Source organism: Pongo abelii, chromosome 2 (genome assembly GCF_028885655.2).
Source record: "Pongo abelii isolate AG06213 chromosome 2, NHGRI_mPonAbe1-v2.0_pri, whole genome shotgun sequence".
Classification (NCBI taxonomy): Eukaryota; Metazoa; Chordata; class Mammalia; order Primates; family Hominidae; genus Pongo; species Pongo abelii.
In genome coordinates, this window is record NC_085928.1 from 100640916 (window position 1) to 100662720 (window position 21805).

The 21805-nt window shown below is 43.2% G+C and overlaps 1 protein-coding gene across 6 annotated transcripts in view; it reads right to left on the reverse strand.

Annotated features, from left to right (window-relative positions):
• Positions 1 to 21805, reverse strand: part of CACNA1D (calcium voltage-gated channel subunit alpha1 D) — a 335843-nt gene that overhangs the window by 111264 nt on the left and 202774 nt on the right. For all 6 annotated transcript variants that reach the window (XM_024244717.3, XM_054552053.2, XM_054552054.2 and 3 more), the window contains one exon: positions 2791 to 2960. In XM_024244717.3, the coding sequence (XP_024100485.1) occupies positions 2791 to 2960 (170 nt within the window). The remainder of the gene's footprint in view (positions 1 to 2790; positions 2961 to 21805) is intronic.

Genomic DNA, 21805 nt, shown 5'->3' on the forward strand with positions numbered 1-21805 from the left:
AGCACCTGGCAAAATGAGCTCCACAAAGAACAAGGGTGCACCACAGAAATATTTGCTATTCTGGATCAAATGTTAAGCTAGTTAATCATTTTGAGTCACACATCACGGTGCATAGCAGAAACAATACTGCTGATGTTCCCAAGACACAGTGCAGCTTTATGGGCTTGGGAGCCCCAGTGAGAGTGAATTCTGAAGATCTACGAGGCTTTTAAACGAGTTTTGTTTCTTTCCTAGATTATATTACTGAGCAATGCATTTAAGGGCCCTGAATATTTGTCACTTCGCACACCTCGTTTGTGCCATTTCCCCAGCTTGAAAAAGCCCCCACCCCCACCCTTTGCCGCCCAGGGCTGCTCCTCCCACGGAGCCTTCTTCACATCGCCCCAGCCCGCCCACTCCCACCAGCCAGAATCACCGCACCCTCCCGGGCTCACACAGCAGAGTGCTGGGCCTTAACAATGGCATCAGCTTCTCACACTAAGCCACTCCTTCTCCATCTTCCCCTCATGGCAAGTTCTCTGAAAGGCAGAGTCATTGATTTCTGTCATCATCAGGTTTTTACAGTGATAGGTCATAGGAAATGCTGGGCTGAGATAAAATGGTTAACCCTCAAGATATCACCTTAAATCCAATGAAAACCCTTAATTCTCAAATCATAGGCCCTATAAACAACTCTACCATGACTGATGTTAGCAACACTAGAACACAAATCCTTGTCTACTTCTAGAGAAGGAGAAATAAACAGAGGAAAGGCCACTGGCCTGTAAGAAGGCCTCACTCAGCTCCCTGGGGGACACAGCTAAACTAGCAAAGAAAGATACTCTGCGGAGAAAAAAGGGGCCATACCTCCTCTCATTTACAAATAACATGTTGGGTTTAGGAGAGATGAGGCAGGTCAGCATCCGAGTTACAGTTTGCAAGTGAAGGGGAAAAGAGCTGTGCAGGCATCTCCAAGCTGCACCTACATGGCCTGTTGCCAGCAATACTGCAGGTGCAGAAGCCATGGGGTTCAGGTTGGCTTGACTGCCAAGGGGAGAGCTGTGCAGAGGTCAGGCAGACACTCTTACATCTGATCACTTCATAGGCACATGGCTGAGTCTGAGACTCAAATGAATGTCTATTTATAAACTCTGAACTTGCATTCAGCAAACAGTTAGCTCTAGAAACCCTCCCTCAGTCTTCTGATCCTCAGGTGCTGAAGTCCCGGCCCCTTCCTGAGCCTGGCAAGAAGCAGGGAGGGACAGAAGAGAGGCCTGACCTTGCCCACTCCCAGTCAGCACATGGGTTTGCATCAGCCGGGGCATCTGAGATCACGGAACACACTCCCTCCCCATGGAGGCACAGAGCCCAGGCTTGAAGAAAGGTAAGGGCCCTCTCAGACAGGAAGCCCCTCCACCAGGGGTCTCTCAGCCCCCACTTACACACTCCACAACCTCCAGAAGAAGCACAATTGCACCTCACCCACCCTTCCTATGGCAGCTCACCCCGACCTTCATACCCTCTGTGCTCCAGCTGAAGGGCCCACTGCTTCCTCCCTGAAACCTGGCCTTTGTCCACCTCCATGCCTCCCTCACGCCAGTGCCCTGGGTCAGGGTGCTTCTTCTGACACTGAATGGTCACACCTGCGATCCATCCATCCTTCGGGGCCCAGGCCAAATACTCCCCCCAGCCCTGTCCTCGATCCTTCCTCGGCTCCCGCAGCACGTGCCTGCCCTCTATGTGTGCCCTGCAGCTCTGCTCCCCAGGGCTGCATTTAGTGTGAGCAGGCCTGTCTCTCCCTAGGAGGCAGCACTCCACATGCTCTCCAGCTCCGGGTTTCCCCTGTACCCAGCAACAGGCCTTGCTGAGAGCAAAACATCCAAGGCGCTCTGCTCAAGCAGGGACTTGCTCGGCTGTCTTCTACAACGTAGGGCCAGCCTCGGGTCCCCAGGCCTCTCAATGGACATGTGCCCTTGAAGTATGTTCTTGGTCCTTCCTATCCAGCTCTTCCAGATTTGAAGCAAGTCACAGACATGTCAGTCAAATGCACTGCTGGATTCCAGTTTCCACTCTGACCCGAGGCACAAAGGGCCCCAGAAAGAATAAGAGTGCATCTATGGGAAAAGTATGCAGTGAAAGAGATAGCATGGTTGACAATGGCAATGTCAGTGATTGACTGAGTTCTCAGGCCTTGCCTCCTGCAGGAAGTGCTCTAGGGTGCTTAGTGTCACAGTGTGGGGTGTCGGTGGGTGACAGCAAAGCAGCTGTCACTGACTCACATGCCCTTTAACACCTGCCTAGAATGGTGAGCCGGTTTCCTCCCAGCCCTTGATGGGCTAAGCATATGGCTTCATATGAACAGCACATGTAGGAGCCATGTCAGGTGGCCTAACAGTAAGAGTCAAGAGGAACCCTGCACTTCAAATTCTTGTCCAATAACACTGTTCACTTTGAGGTGAGGGAAACCACAGCTTCTTCTCCTGTGGTACAAGAATATGTGTCTCATCACCCCTGTGCCCACACAGAAATGCGCTTGCTGAATTTCCCAGGCCAACAGTGGGTCTGTTTGACCCTCCTTGGCTATAAAGCCACCTTATCAAATACAACTCTAAACCCCAAACCTCAGGCAGAAATCCAGAGTCAGCACCAATGCGCCTGTTCTCTCCGTGATGTGTGCAGGCAGAAGGGACCAGATGGCTGGAAGAAGGCTGTCCCACTCACAGCCTGATCAGAGTCGAGGAAGGCCTGCTGCTAGGCGTCTGAACTGCACACTGGGTCTGTCTAGCCAGGGGCAGGAAAGGCGTTACATACTATTTCGTTTGCCTTCCTCTCCTCCTTCTTCCTCGTTCTCAGGATCGATGTCCTCAGCTTGGGTGATCCAATCCAAGTAGCCCTTTAGATCCTCCTCCAGCTGCTGCTTCTCCCGGAGCTTCTGGAAATCTCCCCGCGCTTTTGCCTTCTCTCTTTCCTTTGAGAATTCTCTGAAGGAGGCAAAGAAGACAAGCACATATCAGGACATCCTTGGGGACCTGCATCCTGAGCCACTGCCCTGCTGCACAACAGTCTTGTGGCAGGACACACAGCACTGAGTACAGTCACATGAGCACAACAATGGAGCCACACACTTGGACAGGACAGAAGACAGTGTCTTCCAAAGCAAGACTGTGGGGGTCAAAGTCACAGAGCCCACACCAACACACATGCATCATTTCTTAGAAAATGAACTCCCCTCAGATGACAGCGATCTCAAGGGGCCTAGGCCCAAAACACCATGTGCTGTCATGGCAGGCCTCTGACTCCCCCCAACAAGGGGCCTGAACTCAGAGATACCCCACTTTCCCCAGAGCCTCCTCAAAGAGGAGGGACCCAAATGGGCCAAGCTGTGGTCAAAGAGAACCAAGTTTAGAGCTTCTTCAATGCTTTTGGACAAACTTTGCATTAATATTGTGTGCTACCCCTTTTGTTCAAACCAAGAGCTCTGAGCAGGCAGCAGTCCTTGCTGGTGCCCACACTAGGCTCCTCTACCCATCACCTGCAGGTTCGGGCCAGAGCAGTGCATGGAGTCAGGGCAGTCCCCACCCCCTCCACAACCCAGTTCTCCCTTCCCAGATGGGAACTCGAGCATTGATGAAGCATTATTGTTTTTCTTAACCCCTGCCACTTGTCATGGTCTTCCCCAAAAGTCTTCCCTGCAGGAGGGGAAGAGGCATATGATTTGCTGCCCATTTATATGAACACCTGCCCTGGAAAAGATCTGGCAGACAGGTAAATGTTCCCAACTGTGGGGTTTTTATGCTACTTTTCACCATGTGTTCAAGCCTCTATCTATGCATATAAACAAAACCCCACACTCACTCAGGCAAGCCTGAGAGTCAGGTGGACGATTACCCAATTTTTATGTACGAGGAACCATCTGCATCTCCAACCGTGAGTTGTTATAGGAGCCAAGATATGTGAGTTAGAGGCTTAGTAAAAAGCTGCTAAGGAAGCAGGTGAGGTTACAGCAATGCAGTTTCTGCACACAGACCTTGAGATTCTGACACAGGTTACTTCTGTCTGCCTTTTTGCCTTTGTTCCGAGTCAAAGCTAGCATGTCTCTTTCAGGGTCCTACCTCAATAACCCAACCCAACCCAACCCAACCCAACCTACGAATGGGGAAGTGACCTGCTTTCATAAAGCTAACCCCAGCCAGGCACGGTGGCTCACGCCTGTAATCCCAGCACTTTGGGAAGCCGAGGTGGGCAGATCATGAGGTCAGGAGTTTGAGACCAGCCTGGTCAACATGGTGAAACCCCATCTCTACTAAAATAAAAAGAATTAGCTGGGCATGGTGGTGCATGCATGTAGTCCCAGCTACTCAGGAGGCTGAGGCAGGAGAATTGCTTGAACCTGGGAGGCAGAGGTTGCAGTGAGCCAAGTTCGTGCCGCTGCATTCCAGCCTGGGCAAGAGAGCGAGACGCCGTCTCCAAAAAAAAAAAAAAAAAAACAATAACAACAACAACAAAACTAACCCCATATTCACACCCGTCCCTTAACTCTAGGCTGTCGAGGGGCTGAACAGATGCTTGCACACCCAGTGACACTAATACTTCAGATAAGAAACTGGAATTCTCACCAAGTGCCACTCTCTGTCCACAGTTAGAAAGAATCCCACTCAGACAGAGGTTGCAATGAGCTGAGATTGTGCCATTGCACTCCAGCCTGGGCAACAGAGCAAGACTCCATCTCAAAAAAAAAAAAAAAAGAAAAGAAAGAAAAAGAAAGGATCCTTCTCATTGCTCCTAAATCACCCCACTTTTCAGACTCCCTGGAACCCATCCTTGGTCCTGTTAGGGCTGTCAGTCTCCACTCCACCCCCTGTGAATAAGGAAGGAGGCCAGGCTTTGTGGATCTAGAGAGTGAGCAGGAGCCGATCTGAGCCCAGACCAGACACGTGCTCTGACCTCCCAGCCCAAAGAACACCTGTTGTCTCAAAGAAGTAAGGACTCCAGTGTCTAACCATTCACATGTACCACACCCTGAGAATGGTTTGGGGTTTCTAGGCCTCTGGGGTTTCCTGACACATGGGAAATACATAACTCAGCTCTAGGTAAATTCACCAAATGACTCTTTGAACTCTGAAAAAGTCACACTCAATCCAGAATCACATCCCTGAGCAACAATAAGAGGGCTTGGAATGTCATGTGTCTGCAGGAAAATGAATTATATAATCTGTTTTCTTAAATACACCTCAAAGAAAAGTAGACCTTCAGTTCTATTATTCACCAAAAAAGTATCCTAGTACAAATCTGTTTGCATGTTTTGATTCCGAACTTAGCATACTAAATTCAGATGGTTACATACAAACAAGGTATTCTTACTTTGGGTCCATATCATATATGGGTTCTTGGGAAAAAATTATGAAGATAGTAAAAGAGTTACCCCCTGGGAAGCTTAAGGACATTCATTCTATAATGTATAATTACATACATTATATACATTTTATAATGTATTATAATTATATTATTATATTTTATTTTATATTTTATAATTATAAAATTATATAATTATATAATTATATACATTTTATAATGTATAATTACATACATTATAAAATGAATGTCCTTAAGCTTCTCAGGGTAACTCTTTTACTATCTTCATAATTTTCTTTTGTAATATTTTATGCCTTTTTAACATTACAAATATACAAATCCTGTTTCTAACAAGCTGCATCACTGTTGTACATTTTCCACTGCTGAGACACAGTTAAGCAGGCATAAGTAAAACTCTACTCTGACTAAAATTCCTAAGAGTAAAAAACCCTACCAAGTCCTGGTTTATGGCCCACTCACTGATGGTCACTATTACAAAAGCTCATATAACAAAGCTGCTGATATAGACCCTCTGAACTGATTTTAGACGTTCTGAATGGCTGAATATTTAGCAGGAAGGCATTATTTATTGATGTGGACAGAGGTGAGGTTTATGCAGTAGAAATCTGTTGGCCACAGGGCAGGATGGAGGAAGGGGGCAGGAAGGTAGAGTCCCTGTGGTAAACCCAGATAAAGCCTTGGCCCTCCGACACTACTCTGGGCTCTTCGTCTGAAGACTTGGCTTCTAGTACTAGCTCTGTCACTGTTGTGTTCTGAGTTTCAGTTTCCTCACTTACAAACAGACACAACAATACCCGTTCTTCTGTTTCACAGGAATTAAGCAAGACTTTCAGTAAGGCTTTGAAAACACAAAGAGTGGTATCAACGTGAAGTTCAAATGTATAATAGTTGTTGAATCCAGATATAAGAGAGACATTTAAAAGGCAAATGGAAGAGCTTTCTCAAATTATCAAAAGGAGAAAAATTAGCACTAGCTGTGAATGGGCTCTGAGCTGCCACAAACCCATCAGGATTGGGAGACACATAGAAGGACACATGGGTCCCAAGGCTCAGAGTGACCACAATGAGCTGGCAAACCCACTGCCAATCCTGTACACTATCTGCTCAGTTGAGAATAACCCATTCCCATCACAACTGACCCTCTGATCCTGAAAATCACACCTCAAGTCCGAGGCACCTTCTATAAAACTTTGCAATGATGGAAAAAAGGTTACTCTACTTTGCATAAGAATTCATCATATTCCAAGAATCCTATTCCTAAGAGATTGTTTTACAAAGCTTATTTAATAAAGCTATTGGTAGAAACCAACAGACTTTTGCAAGTGACTAAAAATCCAACAATGGTTATATGCTAGGAGCCTTCTTGTTCCAAACCAGAATTTTGGTTATGGTGTGTCTGATCAAAAGATAAATAAAAAGTGCCTGGATGAAAAAAAAAAAAAAAAGAAAAGCAAATATAGTGTGCTACCCTTTACACACAAAAAACTGGGAAATAAAAGGAGCATATTACTCTCAGATGTATCTAAAAGAAAGAGCAGAAAACAAGGGATGGGAATGAATTAGGCCAAAGGAATCAACGTTGGGGTGACACTCTTAAGTATATCTTTTTCTATAGTTTTGACGTTGGGAACCATGTTAATGTTCTTCACCTTATATTTTTAAAAATTAAGTCCGTAAGGATGAGATGAAGGGAAAATACCCCTAAACTGAAAGTGATTTGAAACAAACAAATCTGTAATTCAAATGAATACCATAACCAGACTGAAGGAGAAAGACAAAACTAATTCAAATAGCTCATGAATATTTGACGACATGCTCTCAGTCTTGGGCAGGATTGGAGTGAGGGATGAACTACAAACAAATGCTGAACTCTTTTCAGTAGCTTTGTTTTTTGTAGGGATGTGGATGAGACCATTCTGAAACTATCTTAGACATATTACAGGATTTAGCGAGTGAGTACATGTGCTAATGTTGCTGGGAGCCAGAGTTCTTGCTGTGGAAGGAGGGACACAGAAACATGGAACAGAGAAGAACCCTCTGGGGATGGACTGGAATTGAAGGTATAGGTGTGAACTGATGATTTCTAAAAGATGTTTATTTTAAAGTCTGATTTCCAATGTCTGATTTTTAAAAGAGGCTGATATGTGAGTATGTGTATGTATCAATGTAAGTATGTGTACGAATATGTGTACAGAAATGCATATATTTCCTAGGTCTGCCTGTTGAAAGGATTTAGAAGCAAAGATGCTCTGGCAGGTACAAGCACACCTGGTACCCACATCTTGGTCTCTAATAACATTCCCCATTAAAAGGAACCAGGGTACTTTGGAGAAGTGGGTGATTCCAGGGCAAGGGTAGGGTAGGTACAAGATGAAGAAAATAAGGAAGTGCTCAAAAACAAAAACAAACCAAAACACATTATGGAGATATATCATAAGGATACAGGAGCTAGAGAAGTAGCTCCTACTAGCCAAATCTTAGGAAATTTGAGCACTGAAATAACTAAGGACAGTAATAAATTACAACATATTTTTAAAAATCAGTCCACATCCCTTATGGATAGATAACAAATGAAAAAGTAAATGAAGTAAAATTTAATATTAGGTGAACTGGGGTAAGGGGTACATGGATTATTCACTGTGCTATTTCTATTCTTGGGGTTGTTCTATATATTTGAAATTATTTCCAAATAGAAAAAAATTTGAATGCTTAGAAGATATAACTCTACTACTAACCAAATTCAAATGCATGTTATTACATATTCATTTCAGCTTACCAGCTGAAATGCCTTGCAGGCAGGCAGGGACAATGTTGTCCATTTCTCATGTATTTCTTCCCATGTCTCTATTTCCCCTTGGCGCCACTTCATATAGGCATGCAGGAAGGCTATGTACAAAAAATTGTATCCAACAAAACAAGCCCTACTCCTACTCCTTCAGGAGGCCAGAATATGCCCCTATAGGACAGAAAGCCCACGATTGCTGGGATCGCCCAGAAGCATGAAATGAGTGTGCCCAAACCTAGACATACCATCTGGAGCAGCCTCCACCGCCAGCTCGCCATTTTCCCTTATTGTGTTCAGGCCTCATGTGGTAGATCTTCTATCTCTAGGTCATTAAGATATTCCCTTTTATCTCCTGGTTGAGAAGCAATTACTCAGTAAGGAATCTCCCTAACAGCCTAACAGGACAGCTGCAAAGTGTCTTATGCAGGCCAGTCTGCACACACCCATTCCCTGGGCAGCCACAGGAGCTGTGGCCAGAGCATTTCATCAGAGCTTGCTTCCCTCTCTGCTCCAGGTGACTACTGCAGACCTGGACTTCCCCCTGGTGGCATCCTACTCAGAATGCCTCACAGCTCCTCGTTGCCTCCCTCAAGGATCAAGGTCAGATGCTTCTACCTGCCACTCAAGGCCTTCCAGCTTTCTCCCAAGTGCTATTCCAGTCTTACTCACCCATCCTATAAATGCACATCTTATACTCTGGCCACACTCTTCTCAATTCTGCAACCCGGTGAGCTTTTGTCTACATAATTCCAACCACTTGAGCAGCCTTCTCCCATCTTTGAATCCAATGCACCTTTCAAGACCAAGCTCGTCTCATGCTTTTGGTGACACATTCTCTGGCTTACCCCATCCAAATGCATTCTGCCTGCCTCTAATTCACCAGAAAACTCTACTCATTGACCACCAAAACATGAATACATGTGTCCCCTACCCTAGCTGGCCCCCTCAGCATTGCATCCTAACCAGAGCCCAGAGCAACACCTTACCCCATCCCCACTGGTGAGTGACTATGGGGAGGCAGGGGCTGCTATCACCCTCTTGTATAGACACTGAGGCTCACAGCACTTGGGCACAAAAGGCCATGCAGCTGCTGAATCTACCCTAAGCACCTCAACATGATGCCTGGAAGGAAAAGCAGGAGCAGAGGAAGGAGAGGGTAGACACCAGGAGGATGAGGATCAAAACCAGGCTACAAGGCCAGACACGGAGGCTCATGCCTGAAATACCAACATTTTGGGAGGTGATGGTGGGAGGATTGCTTGAGGCCAGGAGTTTGAGACCAGCATGGGCAACAGAGTGAGACCCCATCTCTACAAAATAATTTTTTTAAAGTTAGCCAAGTGCAATGGCATGCACCTGCGGTCTCAGCTACTCAGGAGGCTGAGGCAGGAGGATCACCTGAGCCTGGGAGGTTGAGGCTGCAGTGAGCTGTGATTGTACCACTGCACTGCAGCCTGGGTGACAGAGACCTTGTCTCAAAAACAATCAAACAAACAAACAAACAAAAACAGGCTTCCTGCCAGTCCAGAAAGGGGCTTAAATACAAAACTAAGGAACCTGGACTGCTTCTCTGTAGGCAAGGAGGAACAGAAAGAAATTTCATAGGACTCCTATCAGCTTTGACAGGTGTTACATGTGAACAGAAAATGAAAATAAGAAGAAAATGGTGCTGAGGAAGACCAGAGACATTCAGTAAGCACTGGGTGATAGGCTGGATTTAACATCAATACAAATGTGGTCAAAAACACACTTCTCAGGAAGTCCCAACTTTCTTACACGACTATTTGGAAAAACACCTATGAGGCCTGTCACTGACCCCCAACCACCACCAGGCTACGGTCACTGTCACCTCTGCCCTTTCCACACCAGTCCCCTGGGTCTAGCACACCAGTGTCATAATCTCCCCTCATGTGGACCTTCCTTGTCAGGGCCCCGTGACACCCCATCTGCCACATGAACATTTCTTGTCCACCTGTTCAGGGAATAAGGACGGGCTGGGCAGGGCAGAAGGAGGGATGGAGAAGAGAGGCTGGTCCCTAGTATCTGACGGGCTGCCATATGAAGGAAGAAGCATGCCCTGCTGAGGGTCTCAGGGCACAGGCACAAGCTTTGAAATAAGACAGCTGATTTCAGTACAGTTGCCCTGGGATGCAGCAACTTCCCCAGACAGGGATCCTCACTAGAGATGGACTAATGACTCGGCAGCGACACCAGATCACAGCACGTTCTAAAGACCTTTCAGCTGCTGCTGCGACTCCAGCCTCCCCAGCACCTCCTCCGTGGGGACTTGACTGCTGTGACTTAGTCCCTTTTTTGTTGTCCATTTCTTTCCCTGGTTAACAGCCTGGCACCCTCTTGGACCTGGCAGCCAAGTAGTTTGGTGGCATTGACGCCCAAGAAGCATAAGGGCTGAGTGAGTTCACGAGAAATGGCTGCAGGAGCTCTGATGACAGAACAATGGTATGCGCCCCATACTCATCCAGCCCCCTAAAGACCTTTAGATGGAATAGACAAACACAACAGAACAAGCCAAAGTCGTCTCTGAAACAAGCACAGCCTGAGTCCACCCCACTGTACGCAGTCCTTCACCTGTGACTGCATCGCCCAAGGTCCCAGCAATAACCAACAGCAGCTTCAGCAGAATACGAGCCTCCACAGCTGGGGAAAGTGACCTGGGTTTTGGCAAAACAGCCTGAGTCTCTGCCATGTCCCCTTCTCTAATAATAACAGAAAAAAAGCCCCTCATTTATTTAGATTGTTCCTAGAGTCCTCCAAATGTCTTTACATTCACTGCCCCCTGGGCTGCTCACAACCTCAGTGGAAGAGGCAGGAGGAGGATTTTCACATCCATTTCACAAAGGCCAACACGGAGGCTCAACGAGGCATTGTTGCTGGCCCACATCATACGCCCAGTCAACAGGACAACAGAGTTACTAACCAGGCCCCAAACACCATGTCCCTTCCGTGGGGCTGTGGCTCACGGGAGGTCATGAGTCAGGACCAGGGAGGGAGGACAGGGCAGAAAGCACAGCTCTGCTCACTACTGCACTCTGATTTTCCCCAAGAGCCCCAACTCAGGAACAGAGAAAGGGGAGAGCCCCCTTTCCGCTCATCTCTCCACCTGCTGTCCCTCACTCCCACTCAGTAAGCACCACTCCAGGGAGAGAACCCCTCGCCCCAGACCCAGCCAGCCTCCAACTCAGGAGCCCCAGTGGAGCCCCCACGGGCTGGGCACATGCCCCATGCTCTTCAGAGAGGCCACCAGACACTCACATGCCCCAGGATTTACAGGCCCTGACATCCTGATCTCTGGGACCCCGGCTCAGCCAACACTACTGGAAACAGCACGCCCAGGCTGCAGCCAGCTATCACACACAAACGGAGGTGCAGGTGGAATAGGACTGCCGCAGATGCAAGAGGACACGCAGTTTGCTGTGGGAACTTTTATTTCTTAAACGTCCCATAAAATAAATGGGCCACTGGAAGTCATCTTGATTTAGATACAGGATTTTTTTTCTTGGGTTGCAATGCTATCTGTTTTATTAGACCCACATAAAATTTAAACAAACAAAACACTTCGATATTTACACACACATGCGAAAAAACAAAACAAAACAAAAAAACCCTTGAAACAAAGCAAAGAACAACATAACCTCCATTGAAAACTGCGAAGAAAATCACTAGGGACTCAGATTTTTAGTAAAACGGAAGGCTCAGAAATTCAGAAAAAAACAAAGGCAACACTTACACAGGCAAAGAGAAGGGGGAAGCTGAAGAAGTAACCCACTGATTTTTATCAGGGGAGTCCAGCCTTCTTTAGACCTAAATTATTTCTTCAACACAGATATAAAGGAAATGAAACAGAATGCAAACGTAGTTTGATTCAAAGAACTTTTTTGTTTAAATATAATTTCTTGGAAAGCACAAAGGTTCAGTTTCTGTTCAAGGAAACTAGGAATTTTGTAAAAAAAAAAAAATTAACAGCAATGTGTGATGTTTCACAATTTAAAAAAATTTTAATCATTGGCACTGGCTCAGCTCATAGTTCATCAAAAGCATTGTATTTGTTCCATTTTTCCCTCAACCATGAAAAGCTGGTGATAGTCAAAGGATGTTCTCTCTGCATGAGACCAATAGGCAGAGTGGGGTGGGGAGGGATTAGGAATGCAGCACCCCATAAATAAGACCTGCTCCTTTGCAGGTAATGTCTGTGGGGGGAAGGCAGCTGGCCTGGGACAGCATTCTCCAGCAGCAGTCACAAAACACAGCTGCCAAGAAATGCATGGGAACCGCTGGTGGGCAAAAAGGATGAGAAAATGGGGGTCCCTTGTTTACACAGTAAAATATGTTGAAGAAAGACATTTGACAATCACATTTCTATTTTTACTTTTAGTTTTGAGAAAGGGTCTGGGCTCTGCTGCCCAGGCTGGAGTGCAGTGGCATGCCCTCCACCTCCTGGGTTCAAGCGATTCTTGTGCCTCAGCCTCCCAAACAGCTGGAATTACAGGTGTGCACCACCATGCCCAGCTAATTTTTTTGTATTTTTAGTAGACAGGGTTTCTCTATGTTGGCCAGGGCAGTCTCAAACTTCTGGCCTCAAGGGATCCACCCGCCTCAGCCTCCCAAAGTGCTGGGAATACAGGCGTGAGCCATTGTGCCCAGCCAGTGTTCTTGATGCTTTCATTGACATAAAAGACTGTGATGATGTTTAAAACAGTTTTCATCTTTTGGGAAGATGAATCATTTTCAGAGTCGGTGTTTCCCAGCTTTTAATGACTAGGTTGAGTTATCCACCATGAACAGAACACAGGAATTAGCAGCTGGGCCACCCTGCACAGACCAAACCTAACTGTTTACATGTGGCACATACCCTGAGCAGGAGAGTGCGGTAAGGATGGAGTGAAGGAATGCACCATCTGTCTGGTCATGTCAGATCTCTCCTGCCTCCTTTCTGACCTCCTCCCCCTTGAACTCTGTACTCTAGCCATCCTAAAGCCCACTCGGTTCCTCCAAGGCACGGAGCTCTTTCAACACCAGGCCACTGTGCATGCTGTTGCTTGCATAACCCCTCCTGCTCTTCCAGATACCATCCCACTCGGCTGGCTCAGGACACAAAGACTTTTCTCTACCTTAGAGTCCCCCAGATTAGAACCCTGCTTTTGCAGAATTTACTTCACAGTCCTGCAATTGGTTTTTCACTATTTTCTTTAACTTACCAGACTGTAAGCTCTGTGAAGGAGGGTCTGTGTCTGTCTTATCTTTGTATACTGGTTCCTTATCACAAACCCCAGCCATTAGTAGTTGCTCGATAAAAATCATCTAAATAATTGCTTTCACAAACATGGACTTTACATTAATGAGGATCAAAGACATTCAAGTTTGGGCTTTGTACTGGGTGTATTTGGCCACAGTGTGTATGTAACTTCAATCACCTAAAACTACGCCCATCGTGCCATTGATAAACAAAAACAAGCAGGAGTCTTGTATAAGCCTTAAAAAAAGTATATATATATATATGTATATATGTATATATACATATATATTTTTAATATATATATAAAATATATGTTATGTATATATTATATATACATATATATTTAATATATATATAAAATATGTTATGTATATATAATATATACTAACATATATATGTTATGTATATATAGTATATATAATATATACTAACATATATGTTATGTATATATAGTATATATATATGTTATGTATATATAGTATATATTATACTAACATATGTATATATACATATATATTATATATATACTAATATATAATATACGTATATATAAAATATATATGTATACATATATATATATACACGCACACAGAGAAATAAAGTATTTCAGGCATCTGAGTATGAAATATGCCTTCCTTTCACTGTATCTCCTTGCTTGAGGACAGAAGAGCTTCTCTCTCTTTGCAGGGTTAGTTTCCATGGCTACCGAAGACACGCCAAAGCTTCCAGTAGAAAATTTTTCCCAATGATGAGAATCCATGAAGGTTGCATACTAAAAGTTACAGACTTTGTTTCAATCTTTTTAAAACTTAAACATGTTTTAAGAGGTATTCTTCAATTGCGAGGCCGAGACGGGCAGGCCATCTGAGGTCAGGAGCTCAACACCAGCCTGGCCAACATAGGGAAACCCCATTTCTACTAAAAATACAAAAATTAGCCAGGCATAGTGGTGTGCACCTGTAATCCCAGCTACTTGGGAGGCTGAGGCAGGAGAATCTCTTGAACCCAGGAGGCGGAGGTTGCAGTGAGCTGAGATCGTGCCATTGAACTCCAAGAGCAAGACTCCATCTCCAAAAAAAAAAGAGGTATTCTTCAAAACCATGGCTCTTGTCTGCCATCACTCTCTCTGAATGAAACAGATCACTTAATCACATGAGTCAAACCAATATCATCACATATCTTCATGACAGGTTTCAAATACTGCTACTTAAGAAGTCACTTCATAAAGACACTCTGCTAGACTTGTCAGATTCCAGTTTTTCAAGAAAAAATAAGGAAGATGTGCACATGAAGTGTGGCTTGGGAGGGTGGCAGAACCACCTAAAATGAACACGTCTGAAGGCACCAGCAACCGTGGGGCATGTGCTACTGACATGTCACTACAGTTTGCTGTGTGAAGGGCCTGGTTACACTGCCAGAATGAGCTCGAGACCGGATCTGCTGTTCAGAGCTGCTAGGGGTTCCCACTGTGGAAGAGCAAGGTGGACCCAAGGAAGGGGCTGAAATTGAACCCCCTACTGGCATATCCCCAAAGCAGTCACTGTAGGAAATTCAGCCCAAATCCCACTCGCAGGCCACGCAAACCACCCTGTGAGCTGCATCTAGAGGGGAGAGGGATAGAGGAGATCCCCCCGCAGGGGGAGTGCCCACTGAAAGGCGCAGTGGGTGGGAAGTACCTTCCCAGAGCACCCAGACATGGCTGACGGAGAACAAGGGGCAGAGCACCACATCCCAAGGCTGGGCTCAGGGATTGAGAGATCCATCCTCCAGCAACAGGACCCAAAAGGACCACCTGAGCTCGAATGAGACTTGTCCACAAGCAGATTCAAGAGGAAAACTAAACCAATTTCTCTGAAGCCTCTGTATCCCATTGTTCCACTGAGCATTGGGTAATTAATTTCAGGAAGAGAAAAAAAAACGACAAAGCATAGAGCTTTGAGAATAGCGCAGCTGAGGATGTACGAGCACAGACCCAGGCTGGGAAGACAGGGTCCCACAGCGGGTTTCCTCTCACCAGACTTAGAACCAACTTCCAACTGACGAGAAAAGCAGCTTGGGCTCTGGAGACAGACAGATCTAGATTTAATTCCTAGTTTAACTACTTACTAGCTGTGTAAATTTTTAGAAAATTGATAAACCTCCCTGAGTCTTGATTTCCTCATCTGTAAACTGAGGCAAAGAATACTTACCTCATCAAAGTAGTGGAGAAGATTAAAATAAACTGAATAAAGCACAGGATTATAAGCAATTAAAAAAAAAATTCTGGCCGGGTGCAGTGGCGCATACTTGTAATCCCGGGGCTTTGAGAAGCCAAGGCAGGAGGATAGCTTGAGGCTAGAACCCGAGACCAGCCAGGCAACATAGAGAGATCCTGTTTCTACAAAAAATATTTTTAAAATTAGCTGGGCATGGTGGCATATGTCTGTAGTCCCAGCTACTTGGGAGGGTGAAGTGGGAGGATTGCTTGAGCCCAGAAATTTGAGGCTGCAATGAGCTACAATCGCAGCATTGCACTGCAGCCTGAGTGACAGAGCAAGACCTGTCTCTGGAAAAAATATTTTTAAAAAGAAAAGAAAAAAGAAAAATTCTCTCATACAATCCACATCCCCAGACTTGACAATCAAAATCCAGAGACCTCTTCTTATCTGAGAAGCATGAGCCACAACAAACTCCCACATCTATACCTTCACTTCCATCTCCACCTCTGTACATCCGTGCAGACCCCATCCCCGCAGCCCCCAGCCCCCAGCCCCCAGGCTCTCCTAACTCCACTGCACTCTGGGAGGTGCCAGCTTTACCTTCCAAGCACAGCTGTCAACCATCACCTTATTTCAAACACTCTGACAGCTCCCACAGCTTAAAAAAAAAAAAAAAAAAAAAAAAACCCTGCCTCTCTCAGTGGCTATTCCCAACTGCACATCTGCTCTGTCCACTGCTCACCAGCCAGCATGGAGCACCCTGGCAGCCTCACCATTGCACTCACTGGTTCCAACAGGCAGGAGGCACCAGGTCCCACTCTCCTGACAACTTGCTTCCTTTCTTTACCATCCTAACAAATCCTGTCCATCCTTCAATGCCCAACTGGAGCCCAGCTTCCTTGGGTGAGGCCCTCTGACTTGCCAACCCTCTGCTGTGCTCCTAGGGCATACTGATAGATACAGATTTGACGCTAAAACATCCTTGACTGATAGCCGAAGGGGGACAGAGTGCAGCTGTTGGAATCCACACTGGGCCCTGGAATTCTTGGCATGTGTCTGTGGGCCTGTTTGTAAGTAATAGTTCATGATTCAAGGATAGGTGGGCCTCTGGGGACAGTACACCTCTCAGCAGGTGGTGTGCTCTCACCCACTGACTTAAAATCCTTCAGACACAGCAAGGGTCTCCAGGACTCAGAGGCCTAAAACTGAAAAAAAATAAAAACCAAGATTTATTTTAAAGCAGAAATTCGAGGGAATGATGGGTTCACCGTGGATTCATGTTTTATCCCTGAACCCAAAACCAAACTCATGACAATCAGACTTAGAGAAATCAGGCTAATGCGCCAAGTGCCACTCCAGGTCTTGGAAGGATGTGGGGCCCTGGAGAGAAGTGCAGATAAACATCCAGACTGCAAATGAGATGACCTTTCCAGCTCACAGAAATGACCTCCGAGAAAGAGGACACAACCAGGCCAATGTGGAGCTCCCACATACTTGGAAAGGTCTTCCCATTTATCGAGGCCCTTCCCATCCATTTCTCTCCTTGGTTATTAGGATGGCTCTGTGAGAAAAGTCAGAGGTGGGACGCTCCAATTTTAGGAAGAAAAAGCCTTGATTGGAAAAGTGAAGTATATTGACCAAAGAAGTCATGCCTCTATAAGTACAGAGCCAGCACATGGGCCAGCACTTCCGACCCCTGCCCTTGTTCTCCCCCCACTACAACAGAGAAACCAGTAATCCCTCAGCCAGCAGAGACCCCACAGGCCAGGGTGGCACAGCTCGCAGCCAGAGCACTGCCTCGCCCCAGCTGGGCAGACCTCCACTCAAGGCCGAGTCTGTGGAGACTGAAGCTTCCAACAGCCCCACGGGGGCTACTATGAATAAGGCTCTATGAGTGCTCATGTACCAGTCATTTTGTTGACACAGATTTTCATTTCTCTTGGGCAAATACTAGAAATGGAATTGCTTGGCCATATGGTGAGTATATGTTTAATTTTATGAGATACTGACAAACTTTCCCAAAGTAGTTGTATCATTTTATGTTTCTATAAACAATGTATGAGCATATCAGTTGCTCTGTACTCTTGATGACACTTGGAAATAGTCTTTTTGATTTTAGCTATTATACTATGTATGTAGCAGTTTCTTAACTTGTACTTCCCTGATGGTTTATGGTATAGAACATCTTTAATGTGTACTTACTGAATACTCATATACATTCTTTTGTAAAGTATGTTTTGCCAATTTTTGAGTTGTTCATCTATTACCTAGTTGTTAAGAGTTCTTCACATATTCTAGATAACAGATATAAATGTTGTATTTTCTCCCAGTGTGGTTTCCCTTTAAATTTCTAGTCTTTGAAGAGCAGAAATCTATTTAGAAAATATTTATATGTTTAGCTTTTTAATTAGATCTATGATCGATTTCAAGTTTAATGTTTGTGTCTGGTATGACCTGAGCATCACACTTTTTTGCAGATACCCAGTTTCTCCAGCTTTTTCTTTTTTTTTTTTTAACTAAAAAGAGTATCTTTTCTCCACTGAATTATCTAGCACCTTTATCAAAAAGAAATTGAACATATAAAGGAATTTCTGAATTTGTTGTTCTGATCTTTATGTCAAACATTACATTTATTACAGCTTTACAGTAAATCTTGAAATCTGCAGTATAAGCCCTCCTTTATTTTTTATGATTGTTTTCATTAGAGGTCATTTGCAATTATATATTAGTTTTAGAATAAGCTTGTCAGTTTCTAAAAGAAAGGCTACTGAGATTTATAAATGGGACAACATTCAATGCATAGAGAAAAATGGACATCTTAACAATACTGAGTCTTTCAATCCATGGGCATGGTATATCTTTATTTATTTAGATCATTGTAATTTTACTAATCAGTGTTTTGTAGTTTTCAGTGTAGAGGTCTTCCATATCTTTTCTTATATTCATTCCTATTAGGAATGCTATTGTAAATAATTTTTGATGGTAACTTTTTTAAATTTCATTTTCAACACCTGCAGCTTGTATACAGGAATAAAATGGAATTTTGTATACTGACTTTGTATCCTGTCACCCTGCTATACTCACTTATTAATTCTAGCAGGCTTTTGGTTCAATTATTGGGACTCTCTATGTAGACAATTATGTCTGTAAATAGAAATAGTTTTTTCTTTCTTTCCAATCTTTCTGCCTTTTATCTCTTTGTCTTAGCTTCAGACTTTCAATAAAACATTGAATAAAAGAAGAGAGAAAAATGGTTACTTTGTTCCTAATCTTAAGAAGAAAATATTCAGTCTTTCACCAGTAAGTATGCTGTCAGCTATAGCTTTTTTTTCAGGCTGAGGAAGTTTTTGCATATTCTTAGTTTGCTGAGAGTTACTAGAAATGGTTATAGAATATTGTTAGTAATGTCTGCATTTACTGAGGTGATCGTATGATTTCCTCTTTCATTCTATTAATATGGTAAATTATTTGATTTTCCGATGGTGAATCAACTTGTTATTTCTGGCATAAATCCCACTTGGCCACGAGATATTATTCCTTTCATCCTGCTATATTCTATTTGCTAATATTTTAGAATTTTTGTGTCCAAATTAATGAAGGATACTGTGCTTATTATGTCTTTGCAAAGTTTTGGTATTGAGATTTTGGCCTCATGAGTTGGGAAATGCTCCCTCCAACTTTACTACCTGAAAGAATTTCTAGGGATGGTATAATTTTTTTCTGAATTGGCTGACATAATTCACTTTTGACCTCATCTAGGCTTCTAATTTTATTTGAGAGAAGGTTTGCAATTCTGAATTCCATTTAAAAAGGCAAATATAGGACTCTCCCAATTTATTTCTTGGTAGGCTGTGTATTTCAAGGAATTTGCCTGTTTCTCCTAAGTTACCAAGTTTATTCTCTTATTATTTTAACGTCTGTAATATCTGTGGTATCTCCTCTTTCATTTATAAAACTGGTAATTTGCTCTTTTTCCTTTTTTGATTAGTTTTGTTAGAGATTTATCAATTTTTATTACACTTTCCAAATAACTTTATAATTTGTGTTTTCTATTTTATTTACTTCCGTTATTCTTTTTTCTACTTACCTTGGACTTATTTGGTCTTCCTTTTCTAGATTAGTAGATGGAAATGTAGATTTCTGAGTTTAAACCTTTCTTCCTTACTGATATAGCTATAAACGTCCCTCCAAGCACTGCATTAGATGGATCATACAATTTCCCAGTTGGATTTTATCAGTTTCAAAGTATTTTCTAATTTTTATTATTTTTTGAGTTATAGGTTATTTAATTTCCAAACATTTGGGAAGGTTTATAAACAGCTTGTTATTGGCTTCTGTTTTAAATCTACTGCCATTAGAACAAAGATACTTTGTAAAATTTCAATCATTCGAGATGTAATGAGACTTTAATGGCCTAGATATGGTCTGTGTCGGTGAATGTTCCACGTGCTCTGAAAAGAATGTGTATTCCACAATTATTGAACACAGTATTTTGTAAATATCAATTAGGTCAAGTCGGCTGAAGTTATTAACCAATCTAAATATAATCTAGATATTATCTATACTTGCTGTTTTTAACCTAGCAATTATTCAGAAGGAATGATAAAAATTTTCATCTATGTTTCTAGATTTATCAATTTCTCCACTTAATTTTAGCAACTTTTGCTTCATGTACTTTCAAGCTGTATTTAGGTGCCAACACATTTAGGATCATTGTGTCTTCTCAATGAATTGACCTTTTTATGAGCATAAAATGTCTATCTCTGAAATGTCCCTATTTCTGGAAATGTTCCTTATACTAAAGTCCAACTTGTGTGGATTAGTACAGTTCATCCATTTTTTATTTTTAATCCATGTCTTTATAGCATCTTAAATTTTTATTTAGTCTGACAATTTCTATCTTTTAACTAAAATGTTGTATACATTTTCATCCAATGCAATTATTGATATGACTGGGTTTGTCTACTATCTCGTTGTTGGTACTGTATGTCCTTTGTTCCTTTTTCTTCCTTTTCTGACTTATTTTGGATAATTTAGTACTATTTAATATTCCATTTTATCTCTTCTTTTAGCTTTTTAGTACCCCTTTTAAGTCATTACTCTGGAGATTATCATATGCATCCTTAAGTTCTCACAGTCTACTATGAATTCATATTATTTCAAAATGTAATAACTTTATCACAGTGAAGCTCCATTTAACTTCCTTCTATCTTCTGTGTATGGTTATCCTATAATTACTTTGATCTGTTACAGTTCCCATAATACCTTGTTATTACTTTAAATTATCTTTTAGAAAATTTAGAAATGAGAAAAAATCTTTTATCTTTGTTTGCCATTTTGATGCCTTTTTTTTTTTTTTTTTTTTTTTTTTGACAGAGTTTCGCTCTTGTTGCCCAGGCTGGAATGCAGTGGCGCAACCTCAGCTCACCACAACCTTCACCTCCCAGGTTCAAGCGATTCTCCTGCCTCAGCCTCCGGAGTAGCTGGGACCACAGGCATGCGCCACCACTCTCAGCTAATTTTTTGTATTTTTAGTAGAGATGGGGTTTCTCCATGTTGGTCAGGCTAGTCTCGAACTCCTGACCTCAGGTGATCCGTCTGCCTCAGCCTCCCAAAGTGCTGGGATTAGAGGTGTGAGCCACCGTGCCCGGCCATGCTCCTCATTTTTAAAGTGGATATTTAACGTTTCTATCTGGTATTATTTTCTTCTAGCCTGAAGAACCTCCTTTAACATTTCTTAAAGTGCAAATTTGTTGGTGACCAGTTCTTGGATTTTGTTTACCTGGAAGTTTTTCTACTTCCTTCTTTTGTGAAGGGTATTTTTGCTTCATACAGAATTGTTTTTCCTTTTACCTCTTTGAAGATGTCACCCATTGCCCTATGACTTGCACTATACCTGCAAACAAGTAAATGCATATTCTTATTATTTTCTCCTAGTATGTAATGTGCCTTTTCTCATTTGCTTGCTTTTAAAATTCTCTGTATCTTTTACTTTCAGCAATCTAAATTTCATGTGCTTAGCAGTGGTTCCCTTTGTGTTTCTACTGCTTGAGGTTTGTTGGGCCTCTTGGATCTGTTAACTTAGTTTTCAATACTTGCAACATGTTCAGCTTTATTTATCTTAAAATTTTTCTTCCTCAATCTCTTTCTTCTCCTGTGACTCCAATTTCATATACACCAGATTGCTTATTGTTGTTTTAGAGATCACTAAGCCCT